The sequence below is a fragment of the Echinops telfairi genome, unplaced genomic scaffold, assembly GCF_000313985.2.
Source record: "Echinops telfairi isolate 266 unplaced genomic scaffold, ASM31398v2 ScPeMD7_2573;HRSCAF=3158, whole genome shotgun sequence".
Taxonomy (NCBI): Eukaryota; Metazoa; Chordata; class Mammalia; order Afrosoricida; family Tenrecidae; genus Echinops; species Echinops telfairi.
In genome coordinates, this window is record NW_022106471.1 from 16261417 (window position 1) to 16280388 (window position 18972).

General features: G+C 39.9%; 1 protein-coding gene across 5 annotated transcripts in view; it reads left to right on the forward strand.

The window, feature by feature from the left end:
• PPP4R3B (protein phosphatase 4 regulatory subunit 3B) overlaps positions 1-17986 on the forward strand; it is a 71449-nt gene extending 53463 nt beyond the window's left edge. For 4 of the 5 annotated variants that reach the window (XM_045294070.1, XM_045294072.1, XM_004710212.3 and 1 more), the window contains 5 exons: positions 476-645; positions 2278-2417; positions 3012-3196; positions 4591-4793; positions 16366-17986. In XM_045294070.1, the coding sequence (XP_045150005.1) occupies positions 476-645; positions 2278-2417; positions 3012-3196; positions 4591-4793; positions 16366-16461 (794 nt within the window). In that variant the 3' untranslated portion in view covers positions 16462-17986. The remainder of the gene's footprint in view (positions 1-475; positions 646-2277; positions 2418-3011; positions 3197-4590; positions 4794-16365) is intronic. The other variant, XM_045294071.1, reaches the window with a different exon arrangement.
• Positions 17987-18972: the final 986 nt, after the last annotated feature.

Sequence of the window (18972 nt, forward strand, 5' to 3'; positions counted from 1 at the left end):
CATCATTCTCAAAACATTTTCTCTCCACTTAAACCCCCGACATTAGGTCCTCATTTTTCCCCGCCCTCCCCGCTCCCCCCTCCCTCATGAGGCAGTGTTGGCAGGTTGCACCGGTCCTGTGCTCACATCAGTGACTGCCCCACTGACTGGGAGCACCACTTGCATGGGCTTTCTCAGCACTGCCCTGAGCTCTGCCCGCATTTCCTGTGTGCGGTTCTACACATTTTCATAAATGGTCTGCTGGGTCTTTGTGGCCCAGATGTCATTTATTTGTTAATAGTTCTGGTTACAAAGTTGACCCAGGTTTTGAATAGACTACTGGAAACACTATTCTTCTCAAAGCCCAGTTATTCGTATTGAAGTTTTTCTTTTTTTGTTTTAGAAGAGCTTATCTATTGTTTTATGGTAAAACACTATATAATAAATAATATGTAGTAGTAATGTGAGGTTTTATCTCCCCTCCTTTTTTCATTAGGTGCTCTTCGCTTTATGAGACGCATAATTGGCCTTAAAGATGAATTTTATAACCGTTACATCACCAAGGGAAATCTTTTTGAACCAGTTATAAATGCTCTCCTGGATAATGGAACCCGGTACAATCTGTTGAATTCAGCAGTTGTTGAATTGTTTGAATTTATAAGAGTGGTAAGTTTATATTAAATGATTTCTTCATTTCTCTTTTTCTTTTGAAATAATTTCTGATGTTTTGTAATCTATAACCAGTAAACTTAAATTTTTGAAAAAAATTATTTACCATCTGGTTAGGTGGTTATTAATATATTAGATTGTGAAAAACAGTTTTTTAGTCCAAATTCTATATCTGTAGTTCCGCTTTTATTGACCAAACACTTCAGGACTGTTGGACATTTTAGTCAAGTATTAAATCAAGTGACTTAATCAAGAGGGTCCATTTAGTAGCATAGAGCTAAAAGATATGTTATAACTCAGCTTGAGGCAACAAAACATTAATCATCAAAGATCTGAAGAGGCTGTTTGTGAATACAGATAAGATATATTAACAGGTTTAGAGCAATTACAACAAATTACCCTCTTCACATGACACACACCAAAATCACACCTCAAGAGAAAGGGCCGAAGATTGAGAACATGAAGAACGATGTCAGTGAGAAACGTGTTCTGTAGGTCTGGGTCCTTACAGATGAGATTTATACTGACGACATGCGGCTCTTTTAAAGGATGGAGAGAAGATTGAAATACGTAGTTGAGAGGAGGGGACATGGTTAACTATCTCACAGGTATCTGAACTAGATTCATAGTGTACCATTCAAATGAATAGAGATGAACTTTTTTTTCATTTAAAAATGTTCGTCAGATATTGATGAGATGAAGGAATTGTAGGTTTCACGGCCCCATTCCTATTGCCATGGTTATTTGTTTTTCTTAAAATAATTTTGTTTGACTGATAAGTGAACATTGAATTTGTAAACTTAAATCTACTTTTATGATCTTTGCATATGTTTTGTTTTGTTTTGTTGAGATGCCTAAGGAAATTTACTAAGTTTTAAAATCTAAGGGTTAGAGTTAGGGGGGGGAAAGAAAAGAAAAAAAAGAAGTTTTAAAATCTCACCAGAGTATGTCTGACTTTTAGAGATGTGTTCTGTGTATTTGTTACTAACAGTGTCTATAAAATCTTTAATTACAGTTTTAATTTTTTTGTAAATGAGCCTACTTTGTACTCATACATTTGCAGTGACTAGACTGGTTCACATAGAATATTAAAGAGTTGAGAAGTTATGTTTTATCGATAAAATACCATATAGTTTATCAGACTTTGTGTCAGATGATCTGAGAAATGTGCTTCTGCAGAGGAGGCTTATCCTATAACACCAAATGTTTGCTGAAACAGAACCACACTAGCCTGCTTCCTGACCAGCTGAGTTTGGGAGCCTCAATCTTCCCTTTCCCCAAAAAAAGGGAGTTAGGAAACTGTTTTCACAGAATTGGTGTGAAAATCAAGTGAATATGCATCTCAAAGTGCTTTTTAGATTGTAAAGTTACAAGTACAAAAATAAAGACAAAAGATAAACTCTGTTTACTTTTCAAATTCTTTAATTTCCCCAAAAGTGCTCCATTGAATTGATTCTCCATTCTTTCTGTTTCTGTGGAGTCATGCTGTGTATAAAGAAACTTAAGGGTTTTCAGAGGTACTCTTGAGGCCCTTTTGGTTATTAGCTTTAGAATTAGAACGTTGTTTTGCGTTTTTCCTCCTAACAAGCAATTTATTGTATTTGAAATGTACATTTTGTGCTTACACAGGAAGATATCAAGTCTCTTACTGCACATATAGTTGAAAACTTTTATAAGGCACTTGAATCGATTGAATATGTTCAGACATTCAAAGGATTGAAGACTAAATATGAGCAAGAAAAAGACAGACAAAATCAGAAACTCAACAGGTATTAAACATGTTGCAATTATTGCCTATAAATGTTGTCCCAAATGAGCTATATTTGGATCTTACAGGCAGTTTTTCATCAGTAGGTAACAGAGGATTGTGTAAGAGCAGGAGGAGGTGGTGGTGGTGGGTGGGGTGTGATGAATTACTACCTGCGGGGGCCAGAGCCACACCCACCAGTCACGCCACAAGAGAAAGATGAGGTTGTCTGCTCCTGTAAAGATTTATAATGCCCTGGAAACCTTCTAACACCTTTGCAGCATCTCCACACCTAGGAGGCTGACTGGTCCATGGAGTTGTAGTCATAACATCATCAATGATGATGCTTGCTCACAGAAGTGGCAGAAGCTATAAAATGTAGCATCTCCCTCACCTTGCCATTACAATTTCATGCATAAACCACCACCACCCTCTCATTTTTTAAAAAGGTATGGCCTCACAGTCTTTGGAGCCTTTGGTAGTCATCCTTTGTACCCTGATGGAGAAGATTGCCGCTTAAATGAGACTCCGTCACAGTGACCCCAGTGCCTCTGGTTACTCTGGTCGTGAACTGTATTTAAATCAACACTCAGTATTTATGGTATGTCTCTTACAGTGTACCATCTATATTACGTAGTAACAGATTCCGCAGAGATGCCAAAGCCTTGGAAGAAGATGAAGAAATGTGGTTTAATGAAGAGGAAGAGGAGGAAGGAAAACCAGTTGTGGCACCAGTGGAAAAATCTAAGCCAGAAGATGATTTTCCAGATAGCTATGAGAAATTTATGGAGAATAAAAAAGGTATTAAAAGTTTGAATTTTTGTAAAACATGAAAGCCATGAATCTTAGACTTACAGCCTTCAGAAAATTATGAACTTTTTCATATCTCCTTAGAAGATACGTTTTAAATGTGTTTCTAGGTGCTTGCAATTTGGGATGCTATTCATTTGCAATTTAGAAATTTCCACTGTCGTCTTAGTGTATTTCCCATGAATAGTCTAAGCTTCCTTTCTATACTGAAACCCCCAGTCATCATAGAGACCATGCTCGTCCATACCCTCCAGAGTGCTGCTGCCTTTTACATCTGAGGAAACAGATGTCAAAGAAGGAACTTTGCACTTTGAATTTTCAGAGTGTTATAAAAGTTGCGTAAAGATAAATTACGAAGAGAGAAGTAAAAGTAAATTTTCTCCTCTAGGCTTTCAAATATGCCTTAACTTGTTCTGTAAAAGTAAGACCGTACTATTATTTTTCAAAAGGACTAATCTGTTTAAGTCTATGGATTGATTATCATTATTAGAATATTCCTCTGTATATATCATATTAAAGGTTTTTAAATTTATATATATTGAGAGACAACAGTATTTCCTGGAGTACACATAAGTCTATGATTTTGAATGTGTAATTTTCTAAAGGCAGATCTCAATAATAATATTTCATTTATTTATTACATTATTCCTGAACTGTTTTTCCACCATCATTCATTTTTTTCAATCACTAATGCCATAAGTTGTAAGTGCTTGGAGCCTAAGGGGGCAAATAAGTCTTTTATAATAGTCTAAGGAACAAGGTGCCTCTGACGTTACTTTACTCCTCTCAGCCACTGCCACTGCCCTTAGTATTGCCAGGAGGCTGTAAGGTCCGACTTGAAGTACTGCATACTGTGCTGGATGCCGCACTTTTAAAAAAAATAATATTTAAAAATTGTAATAATCAGTTTATAAAGGGCATTGGCATCGACTTGTTGGCAGTGAGTTTGTTTGTTTGTTTGTTTGTTTGTTTGTTTAAAGTGCATTGGACACCTAAGACCTAAGACATGATATTAAAGGAGCCCGAACTATTTGGGGAGTAAACAGATGGGTAGGCATGAGCATCGTCTGTAGGCCCCTGCTGTTTTGATCTGCGGAGGAGGTTAGCTTACAGGAGGGTGCTAGAGTTAGGGCCTGCATGGTGGAAGCTGTAGGAAGACGTTGTAAGGAAAGGCCAGACAACTGGTAAGTCTTTGGAAGTCTGCCCTGATTTTGCTGTGTGATTCTTGTAGTCCTTCCTTGTCCTGAGATGTCTAAGGTTTCAGGCCGTGAAGACTTATCACTACTCTTTTTAGCTGGTAGAAAGCAAAAGCATTGCTTAATCAATTTGAACATTATTGCCCTTTTTCCATGATTTCACTTAGCAAAATTTTACTTTCACTTTAGCAAAGGAAAGTGAAGACAAAGAAAACCTCCCCAAAAGGACATCCTCTGGTAGCTTCAGACTTACTTTCTCCCACTCAGCCAGTGCTGCTAATGGAGCAAACAGTGCAAACAGTAAATCTGTGGTGACTCAGACATCACCAGCAAGTTCCAATGGCTCTCCATCCAAAACTGCAAACTTGGCCACGTCAGTAACAGCCACCAAGGTATGTGAAATAGCACTACAAACAAGCTTAAACAAGCTTTGATTTTTTTTTAACCTATAATATTACTGTTTGTTGCGGGGGGAGGGGTGCGCAGTAAAGAAAAGCTGTATTTAAAAAAGAAAAAACCTATACATATTACCATCATTCTGAAGATTTTTTTTCTTCAGCTCTGTGGGTTTGTTGCTCTGGTTCATAATTGAATGAGAGAACCTTTTGTAAAGGCAGTTTTTTATCATGCATTTATTTACTATTTAAAATTTTCTGTCATGTTGTAACATCACTGATGGCCTCCAATTTCCCTTTTTTTATATAGTGCCACTGTAATTTATGTAAAGATCCCCCTGTGGCCCCCATCTACCTGATTTTTCATGCATGGTAGTGATAATGGTTCTGCATTTGTGTCCATGTCGTAGACAGGCTAGTGGAGGAGCACCCTCACACATGTTGCCATCCCCTCCAGGAAGCCTCTGCCAGCTTCTGTGCCTGTGCTTGGCTCACTGCAGCTCTGCCAGTGTCACGAAGATTATTTAAAGTTGTATGCCAGTTAGACACGAGGCACAGTGTGTAACATCTCATTCCCACTAGTGGGTTCTTCATGAATAAGACTGAATATTAGTCTTTTGAATTTGCTCTTCTGTGAGTTGTCTGTTCAGAGTCTTGCCTTTTTAAAGTTTGCTCCTTAAGTTTTTCCTAATGTGAAAGAAATACTGGTTAAGGGTATTGACTTTTCTGCCATTTTTAAATCATACATATTTCTTATTGCTTACTTTTTTCCCATAAACAAGTATAAATTTTAAGTGGACATTTTTGCGTTCATTTCCAATTTTTCTGTGGTTATATATAACCATCCTTTGCCCCCAAATAGAGTGAATTAAAACTAAAAAGATCCAAACCTAAAACAGTTCTTAGTATCAGGGCAGAAGAGCAAGAGGATGGAGATGCCGTAGTCGTGGGAACCTGAGTCACAAAAGAGATGCTGCTTGCGTTAACACAAAACACACGTCTGCGCTTGATATTCCACAGACTGTAAAAGCTTTATTCAAGAATGTAGTTAGGTAGGCTCTTGAATAAAAATCACAAACTGTATTTTTAAGGGGGGTTTTCTGTATAGTTGTTTGACACACATGTTTTTAACTAGCAAATTTTAAAATTAATTTTCATTTTTTGATAGGGCAATTTAGTGTAAATCGTGACACTGTATTACGAATGTGTGCTGTGGAGTTATATTGTTTGGGTTCAAATCTTGGCTCTGCCTCTTTCCAGCTGTTTGACCTTGAGTAAGTTATTGAATATATCTGGGCCTTAGTTTTCTCATTTTAAATGAGCATGAAATAACACCTACTTTATAGACTTGTGAAGATTAAATTGCTTAATAAATGTAAGAAGTTTAGAAAACTGCTTGGCACCGCTTTAAAATGTTAACTTTTCTTTTAAAAAAAACCGTATTCGCACTTTCAAAATCACATAGTATTGGAAGTCTACATTAAAGAAAAATAATTACCGGTAGTCCTCTGTTCTTTTCCACTGAGACAGCTTAGAACTCCTCTAGCAGCCGCTTCTCTTTCTGAATCACCTGCTACCACTGCTTTGCCAAATGTCTGTCTGTATAGCACATTCGAGTCCTGTCATGGTAGATGAGGGTTTAGGAGCTTGCTTGGTGTGCGTGTTAGTATCACCACCTCCGCATCTTCGTTTCCTCCTTTCCCATAGCACACATTTTGGTTCATAGTTTATGATTTTATAGTTATATTGTCATTAAAAATAATGTTTATTGAAGTGAGGGCTCTCCTCACCATACATTTTTGCTTTTTATAGAATAAATGCCTTTGTTTTCTTATTTGCTGCAATAGTTAAGTACTTCCTGCTAATTCTCACAAAACCTCTCCAGTTAGTTCTGCAGTCCCCTTTGGAGCACTCTTACTCTGGTCTCAGAGCAGTCTGCCACCTGCCTCAGCCTAGGCTGGCTGCTCTCTCCACCTGCCCAGCTGTTCCCTAGCAGCTTCCTCGGCTGCGGTGCTGAGACTTTGACTCATCTCGCTCCTTGTCTTAGGGCAGTGGTTCTCAACCTTCCTAATGCTGTGACCCTTTAATACAGTTCCCCGTTGTGGTGACCCCAACCATGAAATTATTTTTATTGCTACTTCATAACTGTAATTTTGCTACTGTTATGAATCATCGTGTAAATATCTGATATGCAGGATGTATTTTCATTGTTTCAAATTGAGCATAATTAAAGCATAGTGATTAATCACAAAAACAATATGTAATTATATATTGTGAAATAGTTACTTCTAATGACAAATCAATGAAATTTTGTCTCGGAGCATGGGTAACAGTCTTCACGCCCAGTACTCATATGTGGGCTCATCTGCATGTGGGTGGACCCACCTGGAGATGGGTAGGGGAGCAGTGTCTCCTAAGACCATCGGAAATATGTGTTTTCCGCTGGTGGTAGGCAACCCCTGTGAAAGGGTCGTTTGACCTCCAAAGGGGTCGCCCGCAACCCACAGGTTGAGAACCGCTGCCTTAGGTTGTCCTGTGTTGGGGTCCATGCTTCTGTCCCCTTTTTGATGTTCTCTCACCTTTTAGTGGAACATACCCGGTAGTGGGTGACTGAGATGGAAGCACCCAGAAGAGGTCAACTCTGAAAACTTGCATGTATGACCATTTAATTTTATCCTCGGGCTTGATTGACAGTGGACTGAATGTACAATCAGATTGGAAATAATTTTCTCTCAAAAGTTTGAACTCATTACTGTGAAGAAGTAACAGTAGTTTTTCCTGATATTTCTTGGGGTTTTTTTTCCTCTGTTTTGAAATTTTGTGGTGATATGCTTTGGGGATTTTTTTTTTAAGATCATTTTATTGATGACTCTTACAGCTCTTATAACAATCCATACATCAATTGTATCATGCATATTTGTACATATTTTGCCATCATTATTTTCTAAACATTTACATTCTATTTGAGCCCTTCGTGTCAGCTCCTCTTTTTACCCTCTCCCCCCATCCCTCCCTCGTAACCCCTTGATAAATTGTAAATTATTATTTTCATCTTACACCGACCACAGTCTCTCTTCCCCTGTGATTTCTTCCTCCTTCCTCTCCCACCTTCCCTTAACCTCCTGGTATTGCTACTCAGTGAAGGCAGGGGTGGGGGTCATGACAGTGGAGAATGAGGAAGCCTCAACTTCACCCTGGTTGACTCATCTTTTCCTTGCAACCCTTCTATGAGGAAATGTCCCATTGTCTACAGCTGGGTTTGGGTTCTCTGCTCCGACCCTCCTCATTCTCAACAATATGTATGTTTGTTTGTTTGTTTGTGATCTTCTGAGCCCTGTTACCTGATCCCATCAACACCTCATGATCACACAGGCTGGTTTGCTTCTTCCATATGAGCTTGTTGTTTCTCTGCTAGATGGCTGCCTGTTTAAATTCAAGGCTTTGAAACCCCAGATGCTTTATCTTGTGATAGCCGGGTACCACCAGCTTTCTTCACATTTGCTTGTGCACCCATTTTCGAGGGTGAACATCACAGAATGCCAGGTTGTTAGAAAAAGTGCTGTTGCGCTGAGGGAGGACTTGAGCAAAGGCCCAAAGTCCATCCACTTCCTCAGTGTATTGCCTTATAAATGTTTGTACCTGTGCTAATACCTCTGTTTTTATGAATTGATGAAATTACATAAGTGCACACCTATGTTTATACCTCTACCCATAACTTTGCTTCCTTGATCTTGCCTCTGTTTCCTTTTACCTTCTTCCTGCCCCGCCATCATGCTCGCCCTTCTTCTGCCACTTAGTAATTCCTCTCAGCTAGATTGCTGTTGCTCCAATATCCCCAGGATCGTGACATCCTCCTCCTCATTGATTTCAGTTCCTTAGTTCTTACCCCATCTATGTTATTGTGTGCTCGCCGCTCTTCTTCCTCACCTCCTCCTCCAAGGCCCTCCAGAACTTTCAGCCCCGTTGCTTTCTCCTTCAGGCTTGCCTATCTTATATAGGTAGGCAAACCAACAATATTGTAGACAATACAAAAAGAAAACAAAAAATTGAATACTTTGAAAAAAACATATTATAATAATAATAACTAGCAAGAAAAACTGAAAAAGCATAGGTAATTCCTGGTGTGTTCGCTGACCTTTCTGACTATCTCCCCACTGGTCCTGGGGGGTTCTGGGAACTGCCCCTCCTGGCCTGAAGTCTATTTTGGGGGCTCCTTAGGGGTTTTGTGGCTTAGCTTTGTTCCCGTTGCTGATCTGTTGTGTTCCCTTCTTGGTTTGCCCTGCTGTGGGGGGTTCAGACTGGACTCACTCCCCGCTATGTGTCCCAGTATTGTCCTCTGTTGCGGTGTGCTCCAGTGAGGGGAGGTCATGTCTCGAGCTGTTGTCGGCCCTACAGTCCTCTCTGCACCTTAGCAGCTCCATGCAGGGTCGTCGTCCTCAGGGCTTGGTATTGCTGATACGGGGTCTAGCCCCTCCCTCTCTTGGTTTGCTTCTGTGTGGGTGTGTCAAGGCCAGCCCCTGTCCCCAACTTGTAGGTTTAGTGTTGTTCTCTGTAGCACATACTTCTAGGGTGGGGGTCAGTTGGTTCTGATTGTGGGCTGGCCCTGTAGCCCACCCTGTTCATGCGTTGCGCCCTGTGGTTACCTGGCCTTCAAAGTTTGGTGCTCTGTGGTGGGGTCTGCACTCACACTCCCAATTCTGTGGACGCATAACCAATACTCTCCCCCTGGGTGGGTTAGTACCCTGCTCTGCTTTGGGGATTTGTATACTCCTTTTCTATACCTTATTATTTAAGTGTTGGGCTTTCTGAGTCGATCTTAGAGTTTTCTTAAGTTTTATTTCACAATCATTCCATTGTCATCTTGTACTATTTTCTGGAATGTTTCCTTGAGTTTCTGTTTTATTACCCTTCCTGATACTTAAGAAGGAACAAAATAAGTATGAACCAAAACACAATTTTTAACCCCTTTTGACACAGAATTCTGCGTCTTTTCGAGGGATGGAGAGACAATCATTATATTGTTAAAACAAATGAATTGCTCTTTTAAAGTAGCAGTGGACAAGAAATAAAGCATTGATTTATTGACTGAAATTGACAGATGTAAAGCATTGATTTAATTGACTTCCAATTGTCCACGGACTGGCTGCATCTCTAACTGGTGGGTTCTTTATCACCAGTGGCCCTTTAGTTCACGTACTTCTATCTTTAGTTTTGGTGACTGTAGTCAAATGATTGATGGTAAACAAAATGAAGCAGTGTGAGCTGTTGACCTTTATTTCCTCTTCAAGGCACCTGGGTCTCTTAGGTGCCCTAAAAGTCACTCCTGTAGAGCGTGAGTACTTTAAGTTGCAAAGATACTACTTTACTTGTACAGCAATAAAACACATTTCCCATAAGGAAAACTACTTGCAAAATCTGAATGAGATCGATGGATGCTTGAATAAGCTCTTCTTTTGCCAGAGATTCTCTGTAGAATACCTTGCATCTTGCCTTTTCACTTAAATTTATTTTGGCAAGCTCTAAAGCTATCACTGCTGTTATTTTACCATGTTCTGGGATATTGATCACCACAATTAGAGTAGATAAATTAAAAACTAGATAGGCGATAAAAAAGCTGTCACTCTATATGATAATTTTTTAATTATTGTATTTAAGAACGTTCTACCTGTTTTAAAGGATGACTTTTAGGTTCATAAGGTAAAATATATTAAAAATTTCTTAATTTTGAAACATACTTTCACACTTGGCATAAATTCTACTTGATTATAATTTGTTGTTCAGCTTGTTTGTTTATTTCAAGGGGGGAAAAAACTTTGAAACTCTTTACATGAATTTTTGTTGTTATCACTTATTTGATCCCTTCTCTCATCATAGACACTTTCATGTGTCTGGTGATCTTGTGTGTTGTTCAGAATCAGACAGCTTTTCCACAGGAATGACCTGAGTGGGCAAAAGATGGCCATTGCACTACAATGATCGGCCAGCTTGGTCTGTCACACGCAAAAGACTGCTGTTGTACTCTGCCTCAAGTAATACAGAAATTTTAACTCAAAATTAATCAAAACATAGAAATCTTCATGACCTTGAATTAGTCAACAGTTTGTTAGCTATCACAGCAAAGCACAAACCAAGAAAGCTAAATTGGACTCTATTAAAAAAAAACTTCAAATGAACAGTATTAAAAAGTGAGAAGACAACCCTACACAGAGGAAAAACTGTTTTTTCAATTGTGTGTCAGATAGGGAACAGATGTCTAGAATATATAAATAATTCTTATCACAAGATAATATAACGCAATTTTAAATTGTCAGCAAACACCAATCCAAACCCACTGGTGATGTTGCTGCTGACTGGGAGCAGCACAGAGGACAGAGTCGAGTAAGAGTGTGCAGGACTGTCCGTCTGGAGGAGAGCAAACAGACACACCTTTCTCATGTGGCCGGCTGGAGAGCTTCAACCATTGGCTTTGTGGGTAGCAGCCCGAAGCATTTGACCCCTAGTGCACCACTAAGCTCATGAGCAGGTCTCAGCCAGGGACAAGGAAACAACAAGAGATTTAAAATCAATGGCAAGGAGGGCATAGAATGCCTGGATTGATTACGTACAATGTAGATGAGAGGAATTAACCGAAAACAGAATGAAGGTCAAATATGATAGTGGGACAGGAAGAAAGTAAAAGGAAATAGAGCTAAAACTAGGAGGCAAAGGACATTTATAGAGGTATAAACATAGGCATGTACATATGTAAACATATTAATATGTAACAATAGAAATATAGGTCTGAATACACATATTTATATGTTAGGTGTTAAGGCAGCCGACGGACGTTGAGCCTCTACTCAAGTCCTCCCTCAATGCAAGATCACTTTGTTTTAATGACCTGGCATTCTGTGATGCTCACCTTCCTGGCGTGATTGCTGAAGACAAAATGGGTGCATAAGCTAATGTGGTGAAGAAAGAATAGAAGGTATAGCATCTTGGGTCTTAAAGGCTTGAAGGTAAACAAGCAGCCATCTAGCAGGGAAGCAAAAAAGCCCACATGGAAGAAGTGCACCAGCCTGTGTGATCACAAGGTGCCGACGGGGTCAGGAATCAGGCATCGGAAGACTCAAAACAAACAACCATTTTGATGTGAACGCTGGTCCTGGTCGGATTGGAGACCCAAAGCCCATCTGTAAACAATTGGACATCATCTCACAGAAGGATCACAAGAAAGGGATAAACCACCCGGAGTACAATGTAGCACCGACAGAACACACATCATTTCTCTGGTTCTGTACTGCTCCCTTCCTTTCACTATTGTGACCCCAGTTCGAAGAGCTCTCCACACATGGAATCCAGGACAGATGAACCCCTCAGGAACAGTAAGCGATACCATGAGAGTAGCGGGGAAGGTAGGGGAAGAAAGGGGAAACCGATCACAGTGATCAGCTATAACCAACCCCCCACCCCTCAGGGGGATGAACAACAGAAATGTGGGTAAAGGGAAACAGTGGACAGTGTAAGATAAGAAAATAAAATGAATGTATAAATTATCAAGGGTTTACAAGGGAGGGGGTGGGAATTGCTTATACCAAGGGCTGAAGTAGAAAAAATGTTTTGAAAATGATGATGGCAACATGCACAAATCTGATTGATAAAATTGATGTATGAATTGTTGTAAGAGCCCCCAATAAAATGATTTATTAATTTAAAACGTTGATGGCAACATATGTACAAGTGTGCTTAATACAAATGAATGATGGATTGGTAATAAGATATTTAAGAGCCCCCCAATAAAATGATTAATTTTAAAAAATAATTTAAAATTTTTTTAAATAAGAAGATAATATATAACACCTGGAGGAAACAGCCCAGACAGAACTCTTTATGTAGATGATAGTATAGTCATACCGTGGAATACAATTTCACAGTTTAAAACATTGAAATATATCAATAGGTACTTATAGAAAGTCTTTTATGATGTATTTTCAAGTGAATATAGTTGTGCAAAGGTGGGTATAATTGCAATAAAAACAACAATGCATTTACAGATGTACCTGAGTAAGTAAAAAAAGTCTTGTTACGAGGACTTCCATTCACACATGGCACAGGTTTATCCAGAGTGATTGATCACGTATGTCTGTGATCAGTGGGCGACTGTAGACAAGAGCTCTCAGTGAAACTCTGTCATAGTCTCTTCATGAGCCTTCGCTAAAAACCTCTCTTATGCAAACTGCCGTCCAAGGTGATCACTGGGCTAGTTCTTCCGCAGGTTGTGGCAGCTGTCTGGGGGACTCCACGGGGGTCATTTTGCTATGAAGAAATTTTAAGAAAATTGAAAATTTCACCACGGAATGTTCTTCCATCTGAGGACACACCTGCGCATTCATTATCTGAGGGTAGCAAGGGCTGCCAGAGGATATGTATTTATAGGTTTAAAATATGTATTCACCCCTACACCAGCTACCTCCATCCTAGCTCTTGACCCTCCAGACTTCGTTTTGTTCCCCAAACTCAGAATTTTTAAAGGGTATTGTTTTGACGTGTAAATTAAAAAGCATTCTCCACGGGAGGGCTAGAGACGTAGAAACACTGCCTCCAGAAGCCCACAGACTGAGAGAGAGGCTGTGTTGAGAAACAATAATGTCACATTTTGATAATAAAAATTTCTATAATTTTGTAGCAGTACTTTTCTATTTACCCTAAAATATCGAAATGACATCTTCTCTCTCTAACTATAGCATGTTTTCTTAAATGTGTATGAATTTGCTTATAGGTATATGTACAAAAGGGTTTCCAAAAGTTGTGGGGAAATTCCGTTACCTTTGAATTCCATTTTTTCCACAAAATAAAAAAATTTTGCTGTGAATTTGGTGAAGGTTTGGAGAGCAAACCCTCAGTACATTCAGCGATTCATACGCACTGGTCCATCCCATTCATTGCAGTGGCATGAATGTAGCACCACTCACATCCCATCTCCTGCTCCTGTGTCCTACCACCACTCCCCCTTCTCTCCCAACCTCTCTGGACTTTGTGCTTGGGGACATGCTGCCCCCTTCACCTCAAATGGTTGTTTATTCTGAGATGTGCGTATCACACTGGTGTTACCATTCCCCTTTGAGGCCCGTTGTTTGCCTGAGAAAATGAGCCATAGAAGTGATTCAGTTCTAGACCTGAAGGGCCATGGTCTCGGAGGTTCCCCAACTCTCTCTTTGACCAGTCATTGTGGTCTTCCTTAGGGCTTTGTTTTTTCAAACTCTTTATAGGACCTTCTAATGTCATCCCTTTCAGAGCTGGTGGGGCATCATCTAGTTCTGGTGCCAGCGCCATTCCACACACTTTGGGAAGGAAGCCCTCTCACTTATGGTGTAGATAGATACCATAAAGCTCAAAATTAAATTGTGTACCATGTATACTCGTGTATAAGCTGAGTTTTTCAGCACATTCTCCCCGCCCCCCTTTTTTAAATTTTTATTTGGGGCTCGTACAGCTCCTACCACAATCCATATATATATATATATACATCCATTGTGTCAACCAAATTTGTAGTTTGTTGCCATCATAATTCTCAAAAACATTTGCTTTCTGCTTGAGCCTTTGGTATAAGCACCTAATTTTTCCCCTCCCTCCCCGCTCCCCCCTCCCTCATGAACCCTTGATAATTTGTAAATTATTATTATTTTGTCATATCTTACACTATCCAATGTCTCCCTTCACCCACTTTTCTCTTGTCCATCCCCCAGGGAGGAAGTTAAATGTAGATCCTGTAATTAGTTCTCCCTCTCCACCGCACCCTCTCGGTATCGCCACTCTCACCACTGGTCCTGAAGGGATCATCGATCCTGGATTCCCTGTGTTTCCAGTTCCTATCTGTACCAGTACATCCTCTGGTGGTCTACCCTGATTTGTAAGGCAGAATTGGGATCATGATAGGTGGGGGGGCTGTTAGGAAGCATTTAGGGGCTGGGCTAGAGGATGGTTGTATATTTCATCATTTCACATTTTTTATGCAGTTTTTGTGGTAAAATTAGGTGCCTCAGCTGATAATCGGGTCAGCTTATAGTCGAGTATGTACGGTAATTGAACTTTTCAGATAGCTAATGTATGTTTTCATCATAAATAAGCAAAATAACAAGTGTTACGCATTTGTGGTGCAAATTTGTATACAGTATGATGTGTAACTCGTCTTTGTGAACATCAAACCTAGTGCCTCTTTATAATTATTTCTTCAATCTAATTTCTCCAAGTTGTTTTAGAAATAAATCAGATCATAAAAAATGATACTAATAGCAATAGCAGCTAACAGCAATCCTTGAAGCTTAATTTATTAAGCTCTATACCAAGTGTGACCCATATATTGTCTTCAGTCTCATTCAATGAGGCACTGTTACTCTGCCGGTTTTACAGTGAGGAGGCTGAGGTATAGGAAGTTACATCACCACTGTCTGGCAGGTAAATTGTGGTGGCATTATAATTTGAAGGCAACCACTTAAGTATAATCTTTCAAAGTTACCCATACCCATCTAGACTTAATAAAATGCATGTGCTAAGCTGAGGAAAGAGCAGAAGGATTTTCACACTGTGTGTACGTGTCGTTGGAACGCTGTCTGGGCTCCCGTTGCTAGTTGCTGCAGTGATCGTCTAGTAAAGTGTTCACTCCAGATGCTACTTAGGTGTGAAATAATGCATGACTTCCATTTTACTTGCTTATTCCCTAGGGGTCTGAGAGGTTTCTACTGAACACTGTTCACAGTATACCCCTAGGATATGTGGATGGGTTTTATAGAATTGGTTCAAAATCTGTGTAAACGTTTTGAGGACACATATAATTTTCTGGGTAGAGGTGCTAATGCATTTAATAAGATTTTTTTAAAGGTTCTATTTACTCATAAAACCCAAACCCATAGGCACTGAGTCAACTCACCAGGACCCTGTCACACAAAGTAGAACCCTCTCTCAGGGTTTGCAAGGTGGTCTTCTTCACAGAAGCAGACTGTCAGGGGCCCACCTGGTAAGCAGTCCAGTGCTTCACCCGCTAAGCCACTCGGTTCCCTGATTACTCAGAAAAGACCAAGAATACTCATTACTTCATCTTAATTTGTTCTGTAGGTACTAGTTTTTAGAAAACATTTGATGAGTTTATTATCTTTAAGCATATAAACTCTTTCAAAAGCAAAATGTACATATGATGGAAAGAAAATACATATGTATGCTAAGCAAGGGAATTTCTTGTCACTGACTGGCTATTATCGTGTACAATATATAAAAGAAGTCAACTTGTTAATTTCCAAGGCCCTTTCCTTGGAGTCTTAGTGTTTGGAGAAATGTAATTGTCATTTTCCCACAGTGATAACAAATTGTGAGGTGTTATTACAAATATGAGCCAAACAGAAAAGTTGAGGGTAGCTAAGAGTACCACTATTAGTATTCAATAAATGTTCACAATTTCAAGTGCTTCCTTTATCAAATTTAAATATACCTTCTAATTTCGGGTGATTTGTAATATCTTTTAAAGCAGCTATTGTTACTAACAAACTTTATTATTTTAAGTTACATATGTTAACAACTCTTTTGGTTTATTTATTAGGGAAGTTTGGTTGGCTTAGTGGATTATCCAGATGATGAAGAGGAAGATGAAGAAGAAGAAACATCTCCCAGGAAAAGACCTCGTCTTGGCTCATAAAATCTTGGCTTGGGGACCCTCAACATGTGGTCTTACTGAAATGCTGCAGCTGTTCACTGAGCTGAGACCCTGAATCAGAAAGCTTTCTCACTGGAACTGATAAACCTACAAGGAGTAGCAAACGACACTCCGTGTATCAGCTCAGAGTTTAGTTCTGTATCAAACCAGGCTTTCCAGGAACTTGATTGCTTGCTAGTAATTCGGAGGGGTTTGCCTTTCCAGCTGTCCAGAAGACAGGGGGAAAGTTAGTAACCAGAACCTGAGAGGGCTTCTAAGCAGGATGGCTCGGGTTTGGGGGAGGGAAAGGTTGAGAGAACATTCTGAATGCAGGGTTGCTCAAGGGGCATCCAATCCAGAAACCGTTGTAAACCCAATAACATTACTTGTATAATGGTGCTGGCCGTGTTCTTTCAAATCAGTTGCCTCTTTTTAAAAGAAATATTTATGGAAAAGAAGTTCAACGATCATCAAAAAATGACATGAAGCTATTGGGACCATTACGTCACAGATTTGACTGAAATTCAACCGTAGAGGTATTTGGAGAGAAGTCTACCCTCTATGACAGTGTTTGTGGTTTTATGCACCAGAAAGGCTCAGTGTGCATTTTGGTGAAAACGAGCTAGCTGGATTCAAAACAGTGTTCTGTTGTGTAAGCTTCAAATCCGCACTGTCAGAGGTAACAGATGCCAAGAAACGGTAGTGTTCCAAACAGCATTTCCCTAGAATCCCAGGTAGTGGGTCAAGCAGTGTGTTTCTAACTGCTGACTACCAGTACCAGAGTCTGTGGAAGAGACTTTGAAGCCATTTTCTGCTTTGTTAGTAAAACTCTCGAGCTGCCAGGCAAATTTTAAAGTGTAATTTATCAAGACTAACACACAAAGATGCATACTGGATCAAGTGGCATTAAATATCTAGAAGCCATTTGGACCAAGAAGTTGCTGAAGTGTCGTCGGCATGTGTCGCGTGGAGTTTCCCATAAACAAGCAGGTGTGATGGGAAAGCTGGTTAGGATGCGGGAAAGCACATTCCATACATACGTGACTTTCAAATACTAAAATTGAGGCAAACAGTTGAGAGGTTTTATTTTTAGAACAGCGAAGCGAGTTAACTGTAAATATTTTAATGTTAGTTTGCTCACCTATGATCTGAGATCATGCTGAAGTGAGAAAATATCCCCAAACTACAGTCTAATACATTGGGAAGAAAAAAAGGAGCTACAAACAGCGATTCTAGCCACAGTCTTTCGATCACCCTTGTGATGTGTTAGGGTTCCATTTTCCTGGACTAGCTGGAACTACAGCAGTGTCCTCTGTTCTGGAGATTCTGTCGTTAATCGTAACGTTGCTGTTGTTTGGAAAAGATGGGCTGTCTGTGTAGATATGAAGTATAGTTTTTCCATAAAACAGATGTTTATTTTGTATTAAAAATACCACTGTACTTGTTTTACACCATTTGTATACATGTGGTGATATTAATGCTGAACTGTAAAATTCAGGAATTAAAATGTGACCCTGTAATTCCATAATTGTTGCTTTTGTTTATTGTAAATATAAGAACTACATTTTGAGATCTGCCCGTTTCACATGATCTTTTGAAAGCCCATAAACATATCTATGGATGCTGATTATGAACCACTAGGTCACACACCAAACAGTGAATGCCCACCCACCCCCACCCCCACCTGGCGCATGCGACCTCACGGGCTGCTTGTAGCAGGTGGGCCGTGGGCAGAAATCACCTCGGCCTGCGCGTGTCACAGACTGCGGCTGTGTTCCTCACGGCTGGACCTTCCGCTTCAGAAGGCCCCGAGATTGGTCAATGCGTGGGTACTTTTCTCTCAAGTCTTACCACAAGCCCCCTCTCTCTCCTAAGCCCTGTTTTCTTGTCATTTCAGAAACCCAGGTCCAAAATGTTCGTCCTTTACTACTCTAGACTTTTCCTGAGGAACTTCCTGCTGCGATGGGAAGTGTCTGTCTTTCAGGTTCTTCAGTCTCCTTTCTGAAGAACTGCCATAAATCTGCAGCAGTTCAATCGCATCATAGGAGCCTTTTCTTGGGGCTGAAATGTGTTTCTGAAATGGCAGGAGAACCATGCACGTGGTACACAAGTGTGCTTGCCCATCAGATGACTTAAAATCGCCCTTGAAAGGCCACCTCTGAAGATCCCACACATTAGCTGCTTTCAAATGACAACCCTCAGGCCGCTCTGAGGTTTTCCATCTTTCCATCGTCACTCAGCGGAGTGAGACATAGGTGACACTCCTATTGCCTGAGGTCCTTTTAAAGTAGATCTGTAAACTACCCAATATAAAGACATAAGTTACATGAACCATGTGTTTTAATCACAAGTATTTTCACTGTCCAGTGATTTCAAAGTAACAAATTTGTACCGGTTTTTCTGCAGGTTGACAGTTGGGAGGTGAAGTGACCAACTGTTGAGACTAATTTGGGTGTCCGTTAAAAATAAAAGCCATTGTAGATTTCAGGAGAGAAAATGGGGTTTGAAGGTAAG